The 27930-nt window shown below is 43.4% G+C and overlaps 1 protein-coding gene across 1 annotated transcript in view; it reads right to left on the reverse strand.

Moving 5' to 3' along the window:
• PXYLP1 (2-phosphoxylose phosphatase 1) overlaps positions 1-26306 on the reverse strand; it is a 49257-nt gene extending 22951 nt beyond the window's left edge. Inside the window, exons 1-2 of the mRNA XM_041414386.1 lie at positions 26219-26306; positions 11436-11567 (exon numbers count right to left, since the gene is read on the reverse strand). Of these exons, the coding sequence (XP_041270320.1) occupies positions 11436-11514 (79 nt within the window). The 5' untranslated portion in view covers positions 11515-11567; positions 26219-26306. The remainder of the gene's footprint in view (positions 1-11435; positions 11568-26218) is intronic.
• Positions 26307-27930: the final 1624 nt, after the last annotated feature.

Here is a 27930-nt window from a genome sequence, read left to right on the forward strand (position 1 = left end):
TACTTGCTGTATTTTATTATATTTTCCTACTACACTGAAACTCTACATGTAATGTTCACCACCAAATAAATTTATATTTTCATCCATTTAATATACTGCTTTCTTTAAAATAAACGCACACACGCTAAAGCCTCTCTTTCCCAGCATGTCACTAATTACCCCATTGCTTGGCTCTGCACTGGGTCTGGGGGAAGTGGGGGAGGCTCCTACGAGACACCCAGACAAGCAGATGGATTTGCTGCTCTAGAAACACAGTGCTCAAGTCACATCTTGCTCCTTCTCCAGGCTGTTCAGTGACAAGATGCAAAAGGAGCCCAGCAGTGCTTGCAGTGACAGAGTTATGCTGCTCCTGGCCCACCACAGCCTCGCTGGGACTCCCAAATGAGAAGGACAATAAACCACCAGGCCCTGGTGAAGTCCCTCCTATTGCTGAGAGCTGCCATGTCTCATCATGCTGTGAGAAGACTTCAACTGTACCAAATCAGTGTCCTGAGAGTCACCAAACAAGGCTTAAACACACAAAGACTAAGCAGGGGGGAATTATGGCCTGGGCACGATTTTTATAAATACAGTAGATCCAGCCACTGCTGCTTATCCAACAGGATTCATGAGCACTCCAGTAAGATTTTAAAGCACTGCCCTGCTTCTGTCTACAGAACTCAGCACCAGCTAAAATAACTAATCCAACTGAATTGTCCTAGAACAGATTTTCAAAACAGCTTTTATCAGCTGTGTTCAGAAACAGTTGGCAACTCTTCCCATTTCCATAGTATTGTCCCAAAACAAGATCAACTGCTCTACACTGATACACACTGCTCTGAGTGCCTCTGCCATACTCTTCCGGGGGGTGGAGACCTTTGCTTTTAGTTTGGGGTTTGTTTGGTTTTGGTTTTTTCTTTCCTTTTGTCCTGTATGATTCCCACAAATACTGGAATGGGAAGCTGTGCAGCAGTGATTGCGACACGACTGAAAAAAAGATGCTTGGCAGATTTCACACATGAACTGAACACCAACACAGCAGCCAAGAAGATTCAGCACAGCAGAAGAACACACAGCAAAAAGTATTTTCTCAGGAACATGGGCTACAAATCCTCAGGTTTCAGTGATCCTTTCATCTACAGCAGCTGGGCATGACACAAAAATACACCCCATAAAGCAGAGCTCAAGATAGTTCAAGAGTTGCTCCTGTCCTGTTAGCCAGCAATCTGCTGCTGACATGTGCTCTCCACAGCTGAAGCCCTGGGAGTGCTCCCTGCACACAGGGGAAGCAGGCACTCCTCTTTTCTATTATCCTGGATGCCTCTTTTCCTCAGGGCTCTCCCCAGACTCAGAATGGGGAGACTCAGTCTCCTCAGACTCATCCCAAAATATTCACAATGTCTTTTGGCATTCAAGTCAACTGTCATTAGGACGTGTACTGGAACATCCAAAATCCCAAAATACACAGGGAAAACAACGAAATAAAGAGACTTAAAACCACACCTTAGCTCTGCCCACCACATCTTCACAAGTATTGCTCCCCTGGTGTCAAAACACCAAGGCAGCAGCTTTTGGGCTGCAACAAACTACATCAGCTCACTGATAAAGGCATCTTCTGATCCCCTATCCTGACCTGCTCCCTGCAGCATCCCTGCCTCACTCCTGGCTGGAGGCAGAGATCAAAGCTCTGCCAGCCCAAGGCTCAGGGCACCAACTGCCTCATATGTCAATGGCATCAGTCAGACACAACCCACAGACATCTGGCACTTCTCTACAGCACTGTCCTTCCAAGATAAAAAGCCTTACAAATTCAAATCAATATTTTCACTACTGCATTAAATTAGCACTTTTCTGTTTCACATCTAATCCCAACTGCTTTCTGCCCACAAAGTGACCTGCTCAGGGAAGTGATCTCAACACCATATGCCACTGCTTACCCAAGCCAAGCCAGCTCACTTGTTTGTCCTTGTCAACACCAGGCCAAGGCACAGAAAGCTGCCATGGATTTGCCAGCAGCAAACCTCAAAACATATTTAATACAGTAGAACCTGACAGTTTTTTGTGCTGGGGAAGCCTTCCTTGACAGTCATTAATCTCAGGAATTCAGAACAGTGCTCTCTGGATCAGAGAATTATTGGTATCTTTGGGATTCTTGCCATAAAACAGCTTAGGGAAAGACAGTGAATCTTATTTCCTGTCTTCAGTCAGCATTAATGTGCACAGTTGGTAAACCCAAAATTACACCACATATGTTTCCAGCTCTTTTAATCCAACCATCTCACAAAAGTAATGAAGAGAGATCACTTCCATTTTACAAGACTTCATATTTCACTGCAGCAAGTCCACAAAAGCCCCAGTCTTTTAAATACAAACTACTTAGACCCTGCCTCATTTAAAATAAACCACAATGCCATTTGGTATATAAGCATTGCTTTTCTCTCAGAGAGTGAGCTTTGAAAAGCCAGAAGGGAACTAACTTTGGGAACAGAGATTACTCTTATTAGAAAAAACAAAAGGCAATAAAAACTGCCTCTAGGCATTAAAATCTTCAAAATCAGCACAGTTTGAGACACTTTATTAATCACAGAAACTCCACATGCCCAAGAACACACAATAAATTATTTAAAAATCTTTACAGTCAAGTGACAAGACATTTTGGATTAAGTCAGTCACTGTATCATTTCAGCAATGAAATCCCTGCAAAAGCACAGATAAAAGAACAAAACTGCCTGAAAGACAATTCACAAGAGAAAAATTAAAAGGACTTAGGAGAAACATGAACAACTGTATGAAGCATATTAAGCATCCTTCTTTCAGATACACACAGTGGAACCAGCACATCCATAAACCCCAATGGTTTTCAACTCAATTTGCAGCAGCACGTGGGGATTAAGGCAAGAACAATGGACAGCTCAGAGAAACAAACCTATTATCAAACATGAAGTTGAAGTAGCCCTCCACACTTTTCAGGCTAGAAATAGGGAAAGCACAACTGCATTATACCCAGTGACATTAAGGTAGTTTTCCTGGTACTGTCCTGCTGAAACTCTGCTCACTGAACAAGGAGAGAAGGGAAATTTGGGTCAGAACATTCTCGGATGAAGATGAAAAATGCAGATCTCAAACAAAGGACAGCAAATTATTAAAGTATGATTAACTCATTTGCAATTAATAGATAACATTGTCCTAAAAGGCCTGGTAAAAGTAAAATAAGAGAGATAAAGCTAATAAAGTGTGAATGATTGCAAATTCTCAGAAAACTGTTCAAAAATTAGAGTGGTCAGCAAAAGATTAACAAAAGGCTCCTCCTAAAACAAAGCAGAGTGACAAGGCTGTGTTTGCTTTCTCAGCTTAAGACATCCAGGTTTTGTTTTGATGCAATCATCTCTGTAACCTGAGAAAAACAGAAGTACAAGGGAAGGCAGCCCTGTAGCAAGGGATGAGCAGCTGAGAAATTGCTTATGAAGAGCAAACCATCAGGGATTAGAATCACTGCCCAGTGCCCAGCCAGCCCCAACAGGACACCCAGCAGAGAGGGCAGAACCAGACACAGATGAGCTCTGCCTTGGCTGCCTCACCCACAGGTGAGCAAAGCCCAGAGCTCATCACCCAGAGAGCCCTGGCAGCCCGGGCTGGGGACTGGGCCCCACACTGCCACCAGCTATCCTGAGCCCCAAACACGAGCCAGAATGCAAACCCCACACTGCCACCAGCTATCCCGAGCCCCAAACACGAGCCAGAATGCAAACCCCACACTGCCACCAGCTATCCTGAGCCCCAAACACGAGCCAGAATGCAAACCCCACACTGCCACCAGCTATCCTGAGCGCCCCAAACACGAGCCAGAATGCAAACCCCACACTGCCACCAGCTATCCTGAGCCCCAAACACGAGCCAGAATGCAAACCCCACACTGCCACCAGCTATCCCGAGCCCCAAACACGAGCCAGAATGCAAACCCCACACTGCCACCAGCTATCCTGAGCCCCCAAACACGAGCCAGAATGCAAACCCCACACTGCCACCAGCTATCCTGAGAGCCCTAAACACGAGCCAGAATGCAAACCCCACACAGAGGGGCCATGCCCCTGTGAGAACTGAAGCTTTACACTGTGCAGATTTCACCTGTGTGAGCTAACCCTGACTCACTATTTATACAGAATGTAACAGCTGCACATTAGAAACAATATTCTCTTTTTGTTATTTCTACAAACAAAATAAGGCGAATGTCCAAATTTAAAAACAATGTTTCAGTTGTTAAAAGCCAGTTTAGCCCAGCATACAAGTAACGTATGGAAAAATCCCAGGAATAATTTTATTTGATTTAAAAGACAGACATGCCATTATAAAACATGCCTGCAATGACCTGTAAGGCAGCCAGACTCGGCTTTCAAGAGCTGCAAAAAAGGAATTGCAGAGAACTGGTCTAATGACAAAACAGAATTTGCTAATATATAAATAAATAAATCACCTGACCTACCACTACAGAAACAACTGTACAGTGGCCTTCAAACATATGCCTTAACACTTCATATTAATTCTGCTAAAATATAGTCCAACTAACCACCATGAATGAAGTCAGAATATACAGTTAAATAAAAATTATGAAGTTCTGTAGCCTGACAAGTAACTTCTGTTGGTCAAGTCCTGCCTCAAGTGATTTAAACTGACCTATATTTAAAGCAACTACGTTGAAATGATTGCTCTATTTTTGTAGGAGAAAGTAAGATTGTCCCATACTATCATTCTCAAGCATTCATCATGTCTCCTTTCCCTTTAGGGGTTCATTTTGTGGACCGATGCATTATAGCACCACTTCTGAAAAATCACAAAACAGTTATTTAAAATGCCAGTTAAATACAAAAAGGACCTTTAACAAAAATGTCTGTATTTACAGTCAGTTCTCTTCATTCGCTGCTAAAATATACAGAGCCTTGGATTTATTATTTGTGGGTCGTTTTTCCCTTTAATCTTAAATTCAGATTAAATTAGCACTTCTAAAAAACAAAACCCAGAGAGACTTCTCATGAGTGGAAAATTTGCCATGCTTATGAGCTCGAAGGCAAAATTCATGAAGGGAGTTATCTGTTCTCCTTTTAATTTCATATGCTGGTAACACATGACAAAAACAAGTTCTCTACATCAAGAATTCTAAAGCTGTGGCTTTTCAAATATAGTTACTTGTACACAGCAGCAAAATGCAATACCCACCCGAGCAGCCACTGCCCCAGGGCTGTGGCTCCCAGCAGGGGCTGCAGGAAGCCTTGGTGAGGATCTCAGGCTGGACCCCAACCACCTCAGTGCTGCATGTGATGTCCACACTGTCCTCATCAAGTGAGAGCTGCTAGCAAGGCTCAAGCCAGTGAAATAAAACTCTTCTGCTTTTCTGTGTGGAAAATCCCAATTTCTGTTTCCTGTGACTCATCTTTAAAACCAAAACCTCCAGTGCGAAATCAAACAACAGAAAGTAGAGGGAAATTATTACTGGAACAGCAAAATGTCACTTCCAGACATGCTGATACACCAACACCCAAGCATGACCCATCGAGGCTGAGAAAGTATTTTTTAAAAAGCCCAAAAATCCCATAAAAGAGCTCTCCACACTTTACATGGGAACCAGCACCCTGCTGGGGCAGTGGCCAACATCCTAAAAAGAAGTGGCAGTTACCAAAATATTTTTTTTTTATCAAAAGGCAAGCCTATGCCACTGATCAAAGTATCCAAGTATGTAGGAAAACAAACTCTAAACCAGAAGAGAAGCTCCATGGGCAGGAGATGCCCGAGACCCAGAGCCCTCAGAAGGACAGTCTGGAATGGATGTCAGCCACAGGGTTATAAAAAGCATCCCTGTAAAAAAGGATGTTTTCCCACTATCATTTTAGTCCTCTTCCCTTGACTGATACTTTTTTCCTTGGGCTTTCAGTAAATAGAAAAAAACCCTAAAAAACAAAGTAAAGCAAAAGTATTTACTTCTTGGAAAAAATTGATTTACATGCCTTTGATTACAGCGAAAAAAAATCATTGTCAAGCAAATTTTAGAGTGTACACATGGCATCCTAACAGATAGCTTTTAAATTGCCTTTCCATTTGGTTTAGCCAAGGTTTATTCAAGGAGACCCACCTTGAGCTGTCTGCTGCCAGTCACAGATGTTTCTAATGTAATGTAATGAAAGGCCTGTGTTTGCCCATAATTGGGTTCTCAGGTACCAATCTCTGGAGGAAAAAGAAAGCTGCTCTTCAGACCTACCTGTAAACTCCTGTTCCTGAGCTGACCTAAGGGCTAACCAATGCAATTAACATTGACAGGGTCCTAAATTCTGTCTTATCTCCTTAGTCTGAGGCTGTAGGAGCACAGCAGGATTCTGACACATCCTTTGGATGCACGTGCACTGCCATCCTCTGTCCCTGAACTGCAACAATTGCCACCAGGCACTGCACTGACCTTCCCTTTGCACTGCTCCAGGCAGTCACACAGCACAGAGCAGGAAGAAAGACCTCAGCCACTGCAACCTCTTCCTCTGGCCAAAAAAGAATGAAGTATCCCTACATATATTCTCTGTGTTTGTACTGAAGGAAACTGCCCGGTTTTAGTCAACAGCATTATAGATAATATTTACAGAGACAAAAATACACAGTCTAGCACAGGTCATCTTTCCATTCTGCAAATTGAAACACTGAAAACTCTAGATAAAAACAATATAATTACATTTTAGAACATCCTTAACTGACAAGTCTATCAAAACCAGCTCTCCTTTTGTCTCTAATGATGAAGTTTTAAACTGTTTTACAACCATGACCATTTACATAAACAAAGAGGAGAAAAATAAAAACATATGTGGACTAATAAACACTATAAGAAAAATAGTTCTCCACTCTTTTCTGTAGATCTGGCCCCAAACATAAAACAAGAGGGAAACAATGACAATTCCTAATAAAACTTTAATCTGCCAGTCATATTTGGTTTGGAAGTCAACCAGTTTCCCAATCCAATGGGCTTCCCAAACAAAAATGTTCCATTGATATAATTATCCATTAGAGACATCAGAGTATTCTTCTAGCCAGCAGTGGAACATTTTTTTCACGTTAAACTTTTAACACTTTCAATTTCCTACACTATTGAAAAAATCAAACACAAAAATCCAGTGGCATTTGCCATTCAAGAGAGGTTCCCTCTATTGCTGATTGCTCCAGGTTTAACTCTGTACAATGCATTAACAGTTAAACTGAACTTGAGGGCACACCTGCCCCCAGCCTTTTGTTTTGAAGTCCAGGCCACACAATTATATTAAAGATGCCTAGAACAGTTAAGGCTTGTATATCTTCAGCAAGTATAAACTCCTTGTTAAAAGTCTTCTATGGGCCTACTAGAAATGGTAACCAAACCTGACAAAACTATGAACAGGTATTAAAATATCCTAGTAATTTTTCAAATGTGTCTCAAATGCATTTCACCTACCATCCACCAGGAATGTTCAGGGAAAAAAATGTGGCATTATTTATCACAATAGATACACAGAATTTTAAAACAGTAGGACTTCCTGAAACCAGTTCCCCTACCCTACTGCTCCTTGTGAAATTGCCAGGGAAGCAACGAGCCCCTTGGGCAGACAGAGCTCAACACACACCCTGGGCCTTTTGCTGCTGTTCAAGGACATGAAGAGCAGAACCAGCCAAGTGCCCCATTGCCCAAAACGTACAGGACAGAGGACCCTGGCAGGAAGGAGTGTGTCTCACAGGACACACAGCATCACATCACCTTGAAGAGGACTGTTAGAGTTCAAAAAGAGTCTCCAGCTGTGCAGCAATCTGCCTACATGTCTCCTTCTAGCCAGGATAAGGAGATGAAGAAGATGCAGCTGGCATTCGATGCAGCCAGCCAAGCCAGCACACACATGTGACAAACATAAAGCAACTGCTCCAAGAGCTGCCTGCCCTACCCCTGGGACAGAGCTGAGGGCAGAGCTGACCTGGACCCTGGCCAGCTGCTCCATGTCCAGCCACTGAAACTGCTGGTGGGAGAGAACACTTCCAGCTCTCAGAGCTGTTCAGAAAGACTTTGGGGGAAGTTTTCTCCATCATCTACCCTGTGAGGTGAGCTGTTAGTATCCACAGAAAGCACCAGCCTTGTGGTGAAAACAGCACAGGAAAGCAGACTACAGAACTCAGAAACTACAAGAGAAGAGAAAGGGAGCAAGAACAACCAAACATCACAACAGGGGACAGAGTTTTCTATCAATCCTGGGTTCATCCCCAGCTACCAGCACTGAAGATTCTGAGATCCTACCCTGGTTGTTTTCCCCAACATGTTTCTCCTTGTGCCTGAACTCGAGATGTGACAACTGTGAGCTCTGAAACAACTGCCTCAGGAGTTAGTCTTACAACTGAGAACAGACTCACTAGGACTGCTCACACGACCACCCACCACCTCCACTTCATTGTGGCTGCAGAAATCACTGCTCATAAAGCAGTTCCAGGTCCTTCCCAGCACAGCACATTAAAGTCAACCAGTATCCTTTTCTGTTTGACTGGGTGGCAAACTGCTGCAAGCAATTCCTGAACCCTCACAGCTGAAGCAGGAGCCAGACTGTGACCTTGTCAGCCATCCCAGTGTGGGCTGTTTGTAATATGGAGTCAGAACCTACAGAAAAACAGCTGAGCTTGCCCTTTACTACTCCCTTTGCTTCAGTCAGCTACAGTTCACAAGTCTGGCTTCAAATGCCACAGTTCCACATGTGGATAAGAGGGATAAAATATCAAGCATTTAAATGAGTTATGCTCTGCTCTAAAGCAGAAGTTTGAAAATAGAAAATATGTATCACTTGTATAAGTATACATTTAGTGTTACTGTTTTGCTTCTATAAACAAATTTATTACAGAAAGGAACAGACATTTTCAACATTTCATGCTTAGAAAAGCAGTAGCATATTTTAAAATTACCAGCCCTCCTCCACAAAGCTGTGCACTGCTTGCTAACAGAGATTCACGATCTCACAACAGCATAAAACATTCATTTCCACTCCAAATGCTTCAGGAGGTACCTCCCTTCTAACAAAACAAAATAAATCAGTGGCTTGGGCATTTTCCTGAGTCTAAATGTATAAACACTCATTTTCATTCCATGAACATAAACCATATTATCAATCATTTAGGCTGGACAAGACCTCTAAGATCAACACCAACCATTAACCCAACACCACTGCATTCACCACCAAATCACAACCCCAAGTGCCACATCTAAATGTCTTTGAAATCCCTCCAGGGATGGTGGCTCCAACAGTGCCCTGAGCAGGCTGCTCAATGCCAAACTACCCTTCTGGTGGAGAGATTTTTCCTAATACTCCATATAAACCTCCCCTGGCACAACGTGAGACTATTTTATCTTTTCCTATCACTTGTTACCTGGGAGAAGTGACTGATCCCCACCTTGTACAACCTCCTTTTGGGTAGCTGTAGGGAGTGATAAAACCCTCCTGAGCCCCCTTTTCTCCAGGCTAAACACTCCCAGCTCCCCCAGCCACCCCTCACCAGACTTGTGCTCCAGTCCCTGCACCAGCTCTGCTGGTGAATTGCTCCAGACACCAGAGCCTGTCTTGTCACGAGGGGCTTGTAGCAGGATGCTCTGCCTGAGCTGTAAAGCAGCTCAAATTTTACTCTATTTGCAAAGAAGTTTTAAGTGCTGGATGGAGAAGGAGGGGTTCATGCTAATTTTGGTGTTGAAGAATGCTGAGACCAGCCAGACTCACCAATCCCAAAGTCCAACATTCTGAGGATGTGAAAAAAACAGTGTTTCCTGACAGAAACAGGCACTGATGAGGCTGTGACAAAGCTCCTGATAAAGCAACAAGTGATAGCACTGGTAACTCACCTGAAGCTGCTGAGCTGCAGGCTGCCCAGCTGGCACAGCTCACCTAGAAGCACAAGGTGATCCAAGAGACTTTTGGTTTTGCTGTTGAGATGGACTTTGCTCCAAGTTTGGACTAATTGCTCTACATCCTGAAGCTGGCAGAAGTTAAAGTATGAGGCTACCTGAATGTCTTGGCTCCCAGCGGACTGTACTGCAGTTCTCATGGTGTAAAGGTCTCTGTATCACTGTTGGTATTGGCACTGAGCTCCACCTTGGCTGCCTGCTGCAGCTTACGTGCTTTTTTAAGCACTTCTCAAACATCCTTATCTCTAGCAGAAATGTTATGTTCTAATTAAGCAAAAAATTATTTTATCTTTAGATGAAATGTGATTCACTCTCCTAAATGCCTACCTCCTCATCTCTAAATAAAACTCATTTAGTTAACAATTCAGTTTCATGTTTCAGCTGCAGCTCCTCCAGGACCTTTACCCTATGCACAATTCAAAACCAACCCTACAGCATCAAGGACAGAGCTGTAACGAGCCTAAAGGGCAAAACAAGCTGCAGTCAGACCCCTGGCTGGTGCCCAGAGGAGGCTGAAGAAGCAATTCAGAGCCACAGGTCCCTTTATGACATGCAAAGGAGTTTAAGCACAACAAAATAACAGTAGAAAACCACAAAGTTTCTTTCATCTTCTCTCCCTCCCTTTTTTCAAGTTCTCTGTCATGGGCAAAAGACACATTATAATGTAATCTTTTGGGTTTGGGGGTTTTTACACTGTGCACAAAAAAGCACAGCCCAGAAGGACTGTGCTCAGTAAAACACAATGAAAGGTGACAACAACAACAAAGAATGTTATCCTGTCCTATGGACCGTATTTTTACTTGCCTTTTAACAGCAACTCACTACATTGCTGTGCATTAATTAGTACAAACCACATTACCACAAAACATGGCTTGACCTATAAGTGTTCCTCTGCTGCAGCAGGTGATGATCAGGCACAGGGCACAGTGCCCATCTGCCTTCAGCACCACCTCCTGCCCAGCCACCAGGGCCCTCTGCACTGACCCACCTGAAGCACAACACTGACAATTTTAACATTGTTTTACAGCAATTTATCTGCTCTTGAACAAACTGACCACTTCTGATGAACCAGTCCAAATGCCTGAAGTTCCCTGATGGGAGGGTACAAATCAGGAGAAGTTCCAGCACTCAAACCTCTCACAGCACTTTCCTAAATCCCATCTGGTCTGATGCAATGTGAAATAGGAATTGCAGCAGTTTTCACTCCAATGTTGTTTACCTACTTTCATGGAAGGATTCAATCACACTCAATTACTTAACTGCACTACAAAATGCAATTTTTTTTTTTAATACAGTAGCCTGACTTGAACTCCCTAGATCATACAGATTCCTACACAGCACACAAAACTGCTTCTTACTTTTTTTTGAAAACAAGCAAACAAAATTCCTTACAAACAAACAAAAAAAACCCAAAATAAACCCCAAGTATTTCAATAAGGAAAGAATGCTTAAACATCATGTAATCATGACAATTTTAAACACACTCACAGACCACCATATGTGGAAAACAAAGCATGAGGACACTTACAGAATTGCAGACTGAGGCTCAAAAAGGCTAACAAGGCTGCCAAGGCCAGCAAGAACAGAAAACGGTTTCGGAAAAGCATTATTATTCACTCTGCTTGCTCTTCATGGTTTCATCTTCAGATATCTGTGGTTCCTGCAAACAACAAAATAGTGGCAAATATATATTTCAGATGTGGAAGCATCAGTTATTCTATAAAGGTAAGAACACAAGGCAATTCAAATTGGGAACAACAAAATGGAGAAGTTGCCTTCACCCTAACAACAGGGTAATACAGGCAACTGTATTTCCACAACAAAACTTTTAGGTAAATAAAAAAAATTTCTATTTTCCATAAAATTAAGCTTGCTCCTGATAACACAGAGTTAATACTCGCATTCGCAATTCTTAAGATAATAAAGAGTAGAGAAAAGCTGTCAGTCCCACTACACAGTAAGCAAAAAAGTAATTAAGCCTCAGCAGTTGTTAGTTATTGCAAAAATAAAAATACAAAAAAAACCCCCAAGCCCTCTCCTGAAAACATCCAAGCACACTTTTCCTTGCAAAATGACATTCTGAAGAGTACAGAATCTGCTCAAGTGGCCTGTTTTCACAGATGTACGCTCTCCTGTGGAAAACTGCTCTATATAAGGGATGGGAGGGGGTTGCTCTCCCCCCTTACATGCCTTTTTTCTTTTTTAAACAACCAGCTGCTCTTATGTGCAAGAGATGCCTCCTCCTAGCACCAACAGTGTGCTGCAGGAAATTGGTTTGTCTTGAAAGAAATCTTCTGAGATTCCCAGATCCTTTGAACTGAGTTCTGTTCATGACAGAACATTCAAACCTGTTGACAGAAAGTAAGTTTTTTTCCCCTCCACCGTTTCTTTTTGCCCAAGAACTTATTTCCTCACAGAAAGAGACCTCTCTTTATTTTTCCTGCTTTTGAAAATGACAAGTCTTACATACACATGTAATTAACACATATTTGCTTACCAAAACTCTTCTGGACTCCAAAAACTAACCATCTTAGCAAGATTTTCATCTCTGAGTGCTGATAAAACCACAACATCAAAATTCTGATATTTTCTACACCACTCCCTTCCCCCCCCCCCCCCCCCCCCCCCCCCGTTAATTTTCTTACTGGTATTTGAAAAGGTCTCAGGAATCACTGAACTTATTTTATCCACTGGGGTTTGGTCTTGAAAACAGTTGTGTGATTGCACTAAGTGAAATCCATTACACACATATATTTTGCAAGACTGAGGTCTTTCCATCTCATTTTACTTGGACAACTACCTTTAGAGCTTTTGGAAACTGTGGAAAAATGGAAAGATCTGGAGATTCTGAGAAGCAAGAAACCAGAGTCATTACAGTATTTTTCCCAAAGGCTAACAGCACCATAAACGGCATGTGCAAGCAGTAATAAAAATAAAGTAAAAAGAGAGGGAGGGGGAAAGTTGGAAGGAACAATTTTTAACAGTTCTCAATTTCAAAAAATCATAGCTCATCCTTGAACATCCTAGTGAAGGGCAGGCAGAAGCAAAACTGAACTACACACTGCAATTCAACAAAGCTGTGAAGGATAGAAGGTAAAAGGATTAGTGTATGTCAAACACCAGGAGAGAATAAAGCAGTTCAACCAAACAGATGGGACAACAGAAGGAACCACAGGAAAAAGCAAAAAATAGACTTAGTAGGAAGGAGAAGGTAAACCTTTTCAAAAGCTCTCAGGAACAAGAGGTCTTGTGCAGTCTACATAGATTAATACTGTTGTTGCACAAAATAAAGCTGCCACAAAAAAGAAGAAAATTAAAGACTGAAAAATAGGAGATCTTACACACTTCATATTAGCAAAATGTTTTCCTGAGTAAGCTTAATGAGCTTCAAGCCTTAATTGCAAGATCAGAAGCTTTAAAACACTGAGTGTGAAAGGCATCATTCAAGAAATTACCAAGTGGAAAGATTTTTCTTTTGAATACACTTTGGCTTGCCAACAAATTAAAAGTTGCTCTGTTGTGACTTACGAGGCATAGGAACAGCTCCTGCTGAGAAGCTGTTAATTAAAAGCCTGTCAACACAATTTGCCATCAGCTCCTCCTCGGCAAGAGGCTGCAGGGAAGCAGGTGAAGGGATGTGAGACTGAGTCCTGCAGCCTCTGCTCCTCCAGGCTGGCACACGAGGAGCTCCCAGGGCAGAGCTCACTGGGCAGCACAATAACCATTGTGGGCACTCACTGAAGGGAGCATTGGCAAGCTAAAAAAAAGATAAAACAATGCATGGAGGGGGGAGAAATAAAAGCAAACCAACCTTATCTTCCCACTAAACTATTTTTACATGCAGATGAAACAAAACAACAAACCACCCAGCAGTACACATCTGGGGTGTCCAGGACAGACTATCAGAGAGCAGGAGCACTGCAGAGCATCCCCTGCTAACCTGACATTCAGGCACTGCTGATCTTCACCTGTTTGCCCAGAGTGCAGGTCCTGCCCAGCTTCAACATCTCCACACCACGAAGGGATGATTGCATCAACAGCAAAGGCAATCCCACCAGCAGCTGACAGCAGCACCTCGCTGGCTGCAGGAACGTGGTTCAGAGCCAAGGAAGTGCTCACTGCTTTTGCAGGGCACTGAGCACCACAGCGAGGTGAATTCGGTGCCAGGAGCAGCAGCTTCTGCCCAAAACGCAGTGATTGATGCTCATCTCTGAGACAGGGACGTTTAGATTGGATATTAGTAAAAATTTCCTCACAGGCTGCCCAGGGCAGTGGTGGAGGCACCATCCCTGGAGGGATTTAACAGACCTGTGGATGAGGTGCTCAGGGACAGGGTTTGCTGGTGGGTTTGGCAGTGCTGGGGGAACAGTTGGACTTGACCTTTTCCAACCTAAACAATTCCACAATTCTGTTTCTATAAATACAGTAATTGATAAAGATGACCTTTACAACTCCAAACATTTCAGTCACACTAATTTGAGATGTGACACACTTAAACAGTTTAGAAAATCATAAGGATTGTCATTTAAAAAGCATCCTGCACTGAAATGCAGGTAAGTAAAAGGTACTTCTCAGCCACTTTTTGCAGCATACCTACCTAATACCCATCCACAGAATGGAACTTTTCCTTTTAAACACAATCCAAAATCTCAAGTCATCAAAACATGCCAGAATTACTCACAGCACTTAGAGCACCCTCGGTATTTACCTAATCTCACACGAGTGCTGGTGTAAGGTGTTACTGCATGCTCACACAAAGGTAAAAACAGCCTTATGGTTGAAGACCAGGCCAGGGAGTCAGGAAAAATTAGTAACTACCCAGAAATGCTGGGAGAGAGGCCGGCAGCCTGGAGCCCAGGCGAGGCAGAGCAGCTGGCAGCACTAACCTCCCTTCTGCTCAGCACTGGAGGGGCACTGCCAGCCAGGGCATCACACAGAACCTCCCCCTGGCAGCACCAGCAACTCAGCAAACCACAGTCAAGGCATTTCTCGACTGGCTACACTTCTTTATAAGTCAGGCCCTGAAAATAACTTTACATCAATGCTTTTAAAGCACTTGTGAGATTATATGAGACACTAAACCAGCACTGCCAAACTCCTGTGCCAAGTCACTGATGCTGTTACATCCTCTAAATCACCAGCATCATCTATAATACAAACCTACTCTCCAGCATGAAGCATAAGCACAGAGTTATACTGACTCACCATGACAGCTTAAATGAATTTACTTGATTAAAACAGCATGTCTCCATAAATAATCAATAGTACTCCTCAAAGTCTGCCTCAATAAAATTACTGTATTTATCTGATGTGCTACATCAAAATGGCATTGTCTACTGAAACATTAGAGAGCAAAAGTGGTCACAACGAAAAAAACAGCAAAGACAAATGGAGACTTTGCCCCAAAACGAAGGCAGTGCTCAGTCTGTATATAATTATGTGCCAAAGACAGAGAAAAGTGTATTTTGGAGCGAGCTTATAGCGTGTAGAAGGAAGAACAAAAATCCCACAGACAATATAAGGTTATTGCGAGTAAAATTCATAGATAGTTTTAGAAAAGGTCACAGAATAACAGAGGGACCCACCCATTACTCTGATATCTCTACACTGCATAAGAGATTTTAACTATCATTCCTTTTTTATATATCTTTTGCTTTTCATCTGTATCTGTAGGCTTCTTTTTTGACAAAGCCTGTTTTGAAGACATCTGGATTGAAGGTGACAGCTCCTGATACAGTTATAATGAAAAGTTCTGCCTTGACTTTAACTTGTGGTGCTCCACCAATCACTCCCCAGCCACTGGGCAGCAGCCTACCAGGCACATTTTTCATCTACTCACAAGTCCAGCCCCCAGACAACTTCAGACAGTGAGCTCATACTCTTGAATTAGCAACTACAGAAAACAGTTGTGTCAGCAAATGGCACAAGTCAACCCTCTTCTTTGGCACTTCAAGTGATTTGCATTTTTTTCCTGCAGGAATGCAAAGCAGTGGCTGGGATTTTCTGGTCATGACCAAATGGACCAGAGCTATAAAGACCCATGGCAAGAACCAGAGCAGAGTGGAAATGGGAGCATGCAGCAGAACCAATTCCCTGGTCAGCATGACCTGCTTAGTTACTGATGCTTGTAATTGTCACGGTGAGGAAACCCTCACAAAACCCCTGCAGTCACTGTAGCAGCAGCAATTTCAATTGAACATATGATCCCTGCAACACCGAGGGTGCATTTTGCACAGCATCACAAAGTAACACAGCATCTGTGATACTGTTCAGCACAACTCTCCATTTCCCCATTGGAAAAAACCATGAAACATACGCTTTTTTTTTTTTTAATAGCATTTAAGAAAAATATGTCATAACACTTGGTGCAAATAAATGCATTTCTAAAAAGAGTAAAACTGGCTCATCATTGAAAATATTACATAAAACCTGCTCAGTAGTGTTATTCATGTTAGCCCCCTCACCCCATGAGTGAAACTGGAAGTCAGTAACCACAGGACACACAAAACTCAATGGAAAGTACAAACATGTTAGCAGACTCATGAAACAAAACAAACAAACAAACAAACAAAAAAAACACACCTAAGTAAAGATAAAACCCTGATAAAAAAGGCAATTTGTACCACTCCACAAGTAAAGCATGGAAACAGCAAGAAGCAGTGCCTGTCCAGTAGGACATGGCTACATGTTAACATGTAAAAACTAACAGTTACTTATAAAATAGTTTTATTTTTTGATTACTTAACATTTTACCAACAAGTATCAGATTTTAAGAGAAAAACAGTAAAGATGTTGAAGTTTAATATATATTTTAGCACATTAAAATATCCTCATCCAAATTTTTCTTGTCTTCTGTTGGCAAGTTTCCTCCTTACCTAGGCAGTTCTAAAATCCCCATACTGTCACAGCTGGTCCTGCAAAGTACTGCCCAGTCTTTCAAGTGAGCAGCATGAGCTCCCACTTCACACAAGCCAAGGGATCAAACAGATCTTACTTGAACAATTCTGCCCCTCAGTACAGCACTGACCTTCCCTGTGCAGCAGATTTACCCCTGAATTTAGTAAGCCTGATGAGTGCTGAGCACATAGAAGTGATGAAGGGACCAGCAGCCAGGCTGAACATTGGCACACCTCAAAGATAATCCACTGCTCTCAAAATCAAGGTTCTCTTGACTCCAAAATCTGAGCTTTTAGACCTCAAGGTGCACAAGCAGACGAACTGGTGAACATTTTAAACACTCCTTCTCCTAAGCAGCTTTCAAGTTTGAGCAGGACTCTTGTAAAGTTTTACACTGGAAATGCTGGAAAAGCCACCTTCAGCTTGCATCCTTCAGAGGGCTGTTTCCTTCTTTCCAGTTCTGTCCTACTCAGTCACCATTAGGAGCCGCCTTCTCTCAGATACCAGATGCTAAGGGATGTGAGCAGAACCAGTGTTTGCATAGTTTGGGTTTGGATTTGATTCTGCCAGCCTAAGTCCTTTAGAATGTACTCGTTTTACTGAACTTAGAACCCACCAGTGTATGAATCTCCTGAAACTGGTCAAGAAACACAGTCTCACAGAGACACCTATGTTCAAGTTTTCTGCATTAATGTTATAGTTAATGCAGTGTAACATTAGAACACTGCAACTATTCTTTATGAGTTTCACAGCATTGGAAGTTGATTTATTCTGCAGCCAGCAATCTCTCAGTTTCTGGAATTTTCTTACATCAGTTTTCTGATGAAATGATGCCCATGTTATCTTGAACGAACATAATTGAGTTAAAAAAATTATTATGGGAGCTGTTAATAAAGCATGCAAAGATCATTAAGCATTGGAATTTTAATTGGTTTTTTCACCCTTGCACAGCAAACCATTTACGTGTGTCATCTTACCTCCCAGTCCTCTGACCACTGACTGTCTTGCAAAGAAACATTTCTAAAACCAAATGCTTCTGACAACTCAACTACTTTTGGAAGAAATACCATAATTGGGAGTTGTGAATACCCTTATAAACACTTGAATACCAAGATAGGGACTTTTTTTAGACCAAGCACAATAATTTTTAACACAAAGTCACTAAACAAGATCAGTACTGCAGTTTCTACATAATCAGTGGTTCCTAGAACTATTAATAAGAAAAATATAGGTAAATACATTAATTAATTCAGAGATTAAGAATACCATCATTTCAAAATAAAAGGTACTATAAAGAAAAGGTACTGCATCTGATTCTTTGGGGATGAAATCATTGCCCCAGAACACCCTTTTCATTCTCCATCCTCTCTGCTATTCCTAGAATTATCAGTATATGTGAGAAAAGTTCTCAACAGCTGCAATTCAGATACTATTTCCACATCCTTTCATTAAAAATAAATAAATAAAACCACTATAAATCCAGTCTCTTCTTCTCCAGAACACTTTCCCTTTAGAGACTCAGCCTGGAGGCAGCTTTTTGCCTTCATGCCCAGGCTCTGGCAGCACCCTGACAGCAAAGGCATTTTTGCTCCTACCAGCCCCACTGGCCTATTTACACAGAATATCCAGTGTTCCCATCAGCCAGGACACAGGGATCACATGCCCCTGCCTGGAGGAACCTAACAAAAGTCTAAATTAGTTCAGACAGTAAACAAAGAGAAAAAAGCAGGGCTGCACATAGAAACAATTATGGAATGTTTATTCCAAGCTGTCTGCAGACCCCTTTATGTTCTGCTTTCTCACAGATTTGGACATCTGTTTAGAGCAGAGGACAAAACAGTGGTCAGCAGCAAAATTCACACTTGCCAGCTCACACATCCTCTCCCTTTTAGTCACTGATGCTATGCATCACTTCTCTCTGGGGGCTCAGAACCCAGGCAGGAACCTCCATGCCTGAGCTGTGCTCCACAGCATGGAAAACACACAGGAAAGCTCCACAGAGCACCCACAGGAACCTCTGAACTCCTTCAGCACAGATGTCTGCTTGGCACAGCCAGCGCTGCTCTAAGGGCTCCGAGCTCAGCACAATCCCTGAAGATGGATGGATGTGGGCTGGAATCTGAAGCTGCATTTTGGACAGAACAAGATACAGCATGGACTGCTTCCCTTAGACCACAGAGAAGCTTCTCTGCTGTGTTACAGTCTACCAATAAAATCCCATCTACAATAAAATCTGTCAAATGACAAAGCTTTCAACAGATTTCAAGTAACAATGGATCACAAGCCATTCCCCTGTTCAAAAAGTCAGACTTCATGGCATACCCTAATCTTAAGTATTAAAGAGACCACTGCAGTTCCTTTGCTAGCTTAAAACCTCTTCTCTTCATATTCCTTTTATGAATTGTTGAAAGTCCCAATGCTTTGGCCTTTGGTTTTCCAGCTATGACTTTATAGGTCTCACATGGTTTACTCATTTGAACAGCAAATGCGTGAGATCATGAAATATTTCCAGGAGTAGGTGTCCTTAACTTTGGATTCTTTTGGTCCACGTAAATCCTTAGTTCAAGAGATTCTTCAGTTCACACGAACTTTTCAGTAAGTGTTTTGATCTGGCCTTGATTACCTCTTTTTGGCTGGAAATAGGATCAAGTTCTACACTACTGTGTGGAAGTCTTAAAAAAACTTGAAGTCAATACCAACCCATCAGTCCAGCACATCACTTTGGAGGCTCTGCTTGAACCAAATTTTAATACCCAGGAAAATCTGTCACAAGCCCAACTCTCTGTTATGCACTTCAGGAACGTCCCCATATTCCTACTCCTTCTCCTACGCAATAATAGGCCATACAAGCCTCTGAACTGCAGAGAAAGTAAAAACAAAACCAAAGGAAGTTCTTTTACTTCCTTAAAGGAAACTGAGCAACTCTATTTTAACAGTATTATGAAACTTGAAGGAAACCTTATGATTTTGATGGCTCCAGGCCAGAACTGAATATTAACTGGCAGCAAAACCATTCTAGAACATAGAGATAATTAAATAATTCTTTAAAAACAGCACTAGAATGTAATTATTTAAAACTTACCATTTTAAAACCATATACCATCATAACTATAAGCGTAGATCCTAATCACCCCCAGATCACAGCCAGTGGCTGATCAGATAACATCACAGCTCCAAAAAGCACACAAAGGCAAAGGAGTTAAAATGCTTAAATCATTAAATGATTTTTGGGGGTTGTTTTTAAGTTAAGGTTTTACTTTCTTACAGTTTTAATTGTTTGAACAACTCCATCTCCTGCTATAACACTCCCCTGTGCCTGTTTCCTCTGAGCAGGAATCTGCCTCCCTCTGCCCCAGTGTCAGGGGCTGTGTCCTGAGGCAAATACCTTCTTCTGGCACTGACTTTGAAAATAAACATTGCAGGGATGCACTCAAAGCTAGCTGTGATCAACCAGGAAAGACAAGTCGAATAAACAGATCAGTGAAGAAAGTTCATAAACACAAAAATGCTTATTTTCCCACACTGAGTCAAATTTATCCCATGTAATGTTCAAGATGATGTTAGTATTAAGGACAGTATTTTTCACTGCTTGTCAGCTCTTCCACTCAGTTTAGATTTGGATTTCAGAATGTGATCCGAGTTCCCAAATCTGTAGTTCTTTTAATTCCAAATGACCTTATACTGGGTCAGTTTATACCGAACCTCACACACTCATACTCTGCAGGTGGAGGTTACACCCACGCTGTCCTCAGGGGCCCACACAGGTTGATTTGCTCGCAGTATCCAAACTGAATTGATTTGGGGACACTTTATCTCTTCAGCCCTCTCTCCATCCTGTCTTGTGCCCCATCTTCACGTGGTCCTTCACACTCACCCTCTGGAGAACTGCCAGAATTTGAACCCAGTGCCCCAGCCATTGCCCCACAGCTGTCAGGGGGAAATGCACCACTCACCACTCTCACCCTAAAATGCAACATTTACATCTGCTGATTTCCAGAGCTTTTCAGGCAGTAAAATACAATTTTACTAAATTAGCTTAATTATAGATGTGAAAAATGACAGTGCAACAACCTGTTAAATGTTGCAAGAGGGACAAAAGGAATGACATTGATTTTTACCCATCACATTTCTACTCTTATCCTATCCTTGTGGTCAAGCTATATTTTGACCCTCATCCCAAAAGATTTTTCTTCTGCCTATAGCCCTGCATGAGATCTGTTCCATCCTGGTTTTATATGTCAGGCCACCCAAAACTTCTACATTCAACCACTTCCATAAAATCTCAAGGATTCAAAATTACAGGGCAGATATACATTTCTGTTCCAAATGGAAAACTTGTGCTTCTCCACACATTCTACTCTTACCCACTGCAACTCATACTGGAGAGGAAAAAAAAAAAGATTAAACATACTTTATTCAGCAGTTTTGTCATCTTCCTGCAATCTAACCCCAGAATGGTGATTACACAGATGTATTAGCACACAGTCAGCATTTTCTGCTGCCCTTTCCTCCCCACAGCACTCTGCACAGCTGCCAACTCGCCTGGCTGCTTGAGAGCTGAATGGGGAATAACACAGGCACCACACCGGGAAAACTGCCATGCTGCTGGCAAAAGGGCATGCCTGCCTCTTCCCTGCATCCTCATGGCAGCAGCACAAGCTCACCACTAGGAACACATCATCTTCCAGAGAGAGACAGCTGAACACACAGGTGCAGACAGGAGAGTTATTGCTTCAAAAGGAAAAATAAAACAGGTTTAGGTAAACAGCGCTGGCATTCAATATCATGTCCCAGCATTTCCTTGGAAAGGCCCTTTGCCTACAGTTCTGTTGCTTTATTTGCTTAGCTGGTTTTACATTTTATCAGCCCACAGAAGCTCCCCATGAAGGTACCCAAAGGTCTTCAGAGAACCACACGGTTGCGTTCTGACTCAGGAGCAATCAACAAACCAACATCACAACCACAGACACAGGGAGTGAGAATAAAGCATGAGAAATACAGGGCGAAGTGCAAGAACCAGTGCCATCACTCCGTCCTTTTAACAGCGATTAACCACTGAGGGTGCCAGCTGTCTGTGTGCAGGGTCCCCATCAGCCACTGCCAGCATCAGCCAGGCACAGCATCTTCCACGACACAGGTAACTGGGACATTCATTATTGCACACCCTGACACACAGCTGGGGTGTCTGTGGTTTTATTTTCACAAGGGAAACCGTGAATGCGACAGTTTGGGGGGGAAACTGACTTCATTCTTGGTTCATGATAAAGTTTTGGGTGGCTGTAGAAACTATGAATGGATCAGCTGAAAAACAACCCCTGACGAGTATTTCCAGACAGCCATTCTGAAAGTGTTCACCATGTGGCACAAACAAATAAGCCTAATTATTTCAGCTTCCAAAAATCAGTTACTTTTTAGAAATATGCCAGCTGTCTAGCTTTTCAAAACCCAGTTTACTTCTCTAATCAATATGAAATAGCCTGTCAATCTTGCTCTGAATCCTCTGCCTGTCATCAGAACCACTTAGAGCCTAATCACACACTTACCATCCACCTTTGTAGACCTCCTAGCAAATGTTTCTATTATCAGCTTGCACAATGAAAAAAGAAAAAAAAAAAAAAGCTCTTTCTTGCTGCTCAGGATGAACCATTACATTGATGATTCAGGCATTATCTGTTTTTTCAAAAAGAATTGTAAATGCCATTTGTCACAGTACACCTTCCCACTCTTCTATTTCTTCACTGAACAAGAAAATGCCTCACCCAGCTGTAATCAGAGAACATCTAATATTTTCAAGACAAACAAGAACATGAATTTTGAATTCTAAACCAAATGGAACAAAACAAGCCATGTGCCCCTACACAGACTTAAGTCAAGACTCATGTATCCTCCCCTACAAATTTTGGACAATAAAATTTCCCAAATTCTTCTGCCCTAAATAGCATGCAAAGCTAAATGCTTGCTTCAGGGGACTCACTTTGGGATTCACCAAAGTGCAGCCTGATTTTAACAGAATATAAAGCATGTCACAGCCTGTACAGCATTCCTAGTATCCTCCTGGAAAACTGCTACAGAAACCTCCTGTCATTATCTTCATTTACAGAGCTTTATGACCAACTGTTTCCAATTCTCTTTCTGTGTAATTTATGCCATACACTGGCCTGCATTTCCATTCCCTATTAAGGAAAGCATTTTCAAAAGCATGTAAAAGAAAATAAGAAAATACCCATTTTGAAGCACCATATTTTATCAGTACTGCAATATTTTAATACAAGTTCATTAAAATTACCATGACACTCAAACCCATGCAAGTAAAAATCTTGCTTGAAATCTACATTTAAGTCTCCTCCCAAGCATTTGACATTTCTTCCCTTTTTGCTCCAAAATTTTCTTTTGTATATCATTTTGTATATAAACTTTTCTTTTGTATATAATTTACCACCCAAGCCAGAGTTTTTTAAATACACCCTTCTGAATGTGAATCAGTGCTCACTTACTGCCTCCCTCTCCCAGGGAATCAACATTAAAGGCTATGTCCAAACACTTCCCGAATGTGATGCACTGCTGGGACAGTTCCGACCCAAACTCCACTCTCTGTCCAACATTTGGACCACTGAGGTTCTTTTTAAGCAGCTCTTTTCCCACCCCTGAGACTGCTGTCTGGCATCACTTGTGTGTGTGCTGCTCTAGTGTCTGTCTGGCTGCCACGATATCTTTCCCTGCACATTATTGGCAACTATCTAGCAGTAACTCCCAAAACTTTCCTGCATTCCTTATAACAAACTCCATCTTTTTTAGTCTGCTTACACCTCCTTCATCAAACGATTCTCTAAACAGCCAAAGCAATAGCTGTGTATTTTGTGCACACTCCCAAGCTCCTTGAGAGAGCACCTTCATCCCTTTGGAGAGGCAGGCTTGAAGACTCCACCCTCCTGAACAATTAAAGTATCACCACCTCCTCTGTAGCATCCATCATAAACCAAAAATCTAAATCATAAAGCATATGTTAGTAGGTGGATTAACATTTAATTCCTATGCTCATGTGAGGTATGCTTGTGAGCAACACATATCTCACAGTGGTTTTCCACTTAATTAATTACCAACATGCTATTGTTGGCCAAAAGATAAAATTGTGGGGAGATGACAAGAATATGCAACGAGAACTGACCATAAATCCAGGTAAAAGCCACACTTAGAACCACATGAATCCACCATTCATTTTTTTGGGCAATAACATGCAGACACAAAGCCTTTATATGTAAAATATTATTTTTTTCTTTTCAGTATTTGCAACTTCACCAGAAAAAGCATCCAAAAGTCTAGTTTCAAAGGTCTCCTATGAGATTGTGAAAATAAAAAAAGACATACATAAGAAACCTCACAGGACACTTTAGGTTTTGTTTGTCTAAGGAGGTTATGGTAAGTGTAAAAATACACATCTCCTTGTAAAACCACTGGAGGAAGCACACTTCATGGGGGACAGTGATTTTGCATACCATACAAAAAGCTTTGCTTTTTGTGTTTCTTCACTCCAAGATGCCCACCTCTAAAACTAGACCCAAAAAAAAATAAGCTCAGAAGACAAAAGAAAGCTGTTAGAGAAAATGAAGTTCCCAATCATGAAAATTAAACTAATTAAACAAGTTAAGGTTTTTTACAAGTTAAACAAGTTTTTAACAAGTTAAAGCCTGCAGCCTAACCCAAGGCACACCTCTGCACAGGTACAGACACAGCCTCAGTTACACCAAAGCCATTTTACAGCTCTGCTGTTGTCAGACCTTCCTATGACACCTCTGTCCCTCAATGCTGCCTTTGCCCCAGAACAGGGAGCTTGCTCAATGTGGACTGAATCTTATAAAAAGTAGCATTTCAGCACTACTGAGTTTACACAACATAATCAAGACACTACAATTAAAAGCCATTAAAAAGAAGCATATGTGTTTAAACCACGTTCACTACTTGTAGTTACCTTTTTGAGAAGATTAAAATTAAGCAGCTTTTGCTTTTCATCTCACTCACACCCTCCCACTACAAATTCTGTCTGAGCTAATCCTCCTTCTAGAGACGTCAAAACAGGGCATAAGTATTACAGCTACTTACTGCCAAAATGTGGTGGTTTAATATCCCATTACTATTGTAATACTGGCACAATAACTTATTATATGTGACAGCTTTTGCAGTTAGTCAAAGATAGAGCCACTTATTCAGTACTAGTTTTTTCATCACATAAAAATATCTTTGTAAAATTCATAGAAAAGAAAATGTAAGATCTGTACTCAGATGCCCATCTGAGACTATAGTGCTAGACTAAATAAAAGGCATATAAAGTCATTACACATGCTTTTCCTGCCCTGTAATTTCAAAGGCTTTATGTAAAGTGATCAGTCCAGAAGTTCAGGTTACAGTGTTTACAAATGCATTGTTTACTCCTTACTTCCTGGCATTTTATAACACACTTTCACAGAGTTTTGTTCTCTTTTTTTAAGAGCCACCCGCTGCACGAAGGCCAAGACAATGTCCACCTCAGAACACACCTCCAATAAGAAGCCCACGCTTGTCAAAACACACAGGGTTATTATTCGGGAACCTGCAGCCCAGAAACACAATAAGAAGTGGGTTCAAGGCCCTAGAAATATCTAGGTTAAGTACGTGCGATGAAAAGGATGCTGCGGGACACGCTAAAGTCTAGAGGCATCAGGAAACAGGTGGATCCACGAAGTTATTCCACTGCGGCCACAGTGTATCCGCCAACAATGGATGGCAAGTGCCGGTACCCGCGGCAGTCCCGGTACCCGGAGCAGTCCGGAGCAGCGCCGGTACCCGGAGCAGTCCCGGTACCCGGAGCAGCCCCGGAGCAGTGCCGGTACTCGGAGCAGCGCCGGTACCCGGAGCAGCCCCGGAGAAGTGCCGGTACCCGGTGCAGCCCCGGAGCAGTGCCGGTACCCGGAGCAGCCCCGGTCCAGCCCCGCTGCCGCTCGCTGCCAGCCGAGGCGGGCACACGCAGGGACTCGCAGGGGGACGAGCCCAGCCAGCCCCTGCCCTGCAGCGATGGCACACACCGGCACCGGCTCACGCACACCGGCCCCGGCCCGCGCTCCCGTCCGGCGGCAGGGCTGCAGGGCTGACCCGCCCCGAGGCCCCGCTGAGGGGCCGCCGGCCGAGCCCCCGCCCGCCAGGCCGGGCCGGCAGCACTCCCGCCACCCCTCTCGGAGCCGGGCGCGGGCCGCACCCCCGCTGTCCCCGGGCGTCGGCAGCGACCGCCCGCCTGCTCCGCCGAGCTCCTACCGGGGCAGCGGAGCACCGCGGACGCGACAGCGGCGTACCGGGGCACCAGGCACAGCGCTCCCCGGCGGCGCGCCCCAGGCGGTGTCCCACCTGCCCGGCGGGGGCCCAGCCCCGCCCGCAGCCGCCCCTTACCTGCCTCGCCGCGCTCGGCACCTCCTCCCGGGCCCGGAGCTGGAGCCGCCGGAGCCGCCACGCCACGGCCGCGGCTCGGCCGCCGCCGCCCCGCCACCGCCCGGGCAGCTCCGCACGGCACGGCCGGCACGGGACGGTCCCACAGCCGACGTGGGACATACGCGGCCTGCCCGCCAAGGAGCCGGGAAGTGTCAGCCCTCTGAAGCCTCCTTTCACAGCCACAGCGGCGGAGAGCAGCGAGAGGCTCCGGGACCAACAGCGGGCACCCAGCGCGAGTTCCCCACGCCCCAGCCCTGGTTTTCAACTTCCCGCTGCTTTTAGCTCGCAGCGTTGGAGAGGATGGCTGTCAGTTCCCCGGAGATGCAGCTGGGCGAGATGGGTACAGCTGACTCCGCTGGCACGTTCTTCTGATATCTGACTCACCGGGAGTACGGCTGGAAGCTGTCACGGCCCTTTGGAAAAATGCCGCAAATTTCAGTACAAAGATATAACAAACGGTTCTCCTGTGCAGCTGATAAAAGTGAATTCATTCCATAACTTGCGCAGTAGTCACCAGGATTGGCTCCAAACAAAGCAGTTCCCAGCTAACCAGCCTGTCCCCTCACAGGAGCCAACTCTGCTCCACTAGCAGGAGAGCTTGTTCAATCCTGCAAGCTGATCACTTTTCAAATACACCAATTTTTCATGTATCCCTAAACCAGACTCTAAAATCAATTCTGCAGATTTGAGGAATGTCCTAATTTCTTTTACATACCCTACTCTGGCATGTGGGTGCAGAGCCTATGTGAATGCTAGATGATCAAAAGTGATAGGAAAGATGTGTGATAATGTCTTTACAAACAATTCGGTGGGTGAAGGTATGGGTGTTAACGTCTTTGAAATGGGTCTTAATGTCTCTGCCAACTTCAAAAAACAGGTTCCTTTCCGGGCTCAGACAGTCTGGGCTCCTGGAACGGACAAGGGTCTGCACAAGGCTGAACTTTGGGGTAAAATGCCAGGCTCAAGGGGGGAATATGAGGTAATTGGTTTGGGAAGGCTGTGCCTTCCTAGCAGCTCAGCCGATGGGGAAAGGAAGAGGGACACATGGACGAGAGTTCAGGATAAAAGGGAGGCTGCGCCCTCTGAAACCTCGAGAGAGAAACTGCACAGAGGTGTGCCCCAGTGGACTCTCTCCCTTTATTCGAATAAAGACGTCTCTGTATGAAGAGGACACTGCCTTTTCATAGAGTGATTTTCTGTACAAAAGCTATGCACTGTCACTAAAAATGTGACACCAGCGTCTTTAGTTGCAGTAAGGAGGCACCACGAAGAATGTCTGTGGTTCTCATACTCCCATGGTTCACTTGCAGCCCAGGATTCTCCTGCCAGCTTCCAACTGTGCTGTCACACTGCTCTGCCAGATCAGCAGAAACACTTATCTCTGTGGCCTCCACTCTTGGGTCACAGTGACTGGTGATCACAGCCCTGCCAACAGCAGCATGGAGCCAAGTTTTCTTTCTTTGATGTTGCACATCCACAGAGCCAACATATCCAGGAAAAAGACTGGGCATGGTTTCCTGGCTAAACTTGTACTTTTGCATGACTGGTATGATTTCACCTGGAAATGTGCTGAGGTTCTCCAACTTTCTCTTGGATGACAAGTAGGAATTAATCTAGTTTTAACCAACAGACTGCAGAGCAGTGTGGGAAGGGGTTGTTCAGCTGCAGGTCAG

Source organism: Onychostruthus taczanowskii, unplaced genomic scaffold (assembly GCF_017590055.1).
Source record: "Onychostruthus taczanowskii isolate IOZ18803 unplaced genomic scaffold, ASM1759005v1 scaffold45, whole genome shotgun sequence".
Classification (NCBI taxonomy): domain Eukaryota; kingdom Metazoa; phylum Chordata; class Aves; order Passeriformes; family Passeridae; genus Onychostruthus; species Onychostruthus taczanowskii.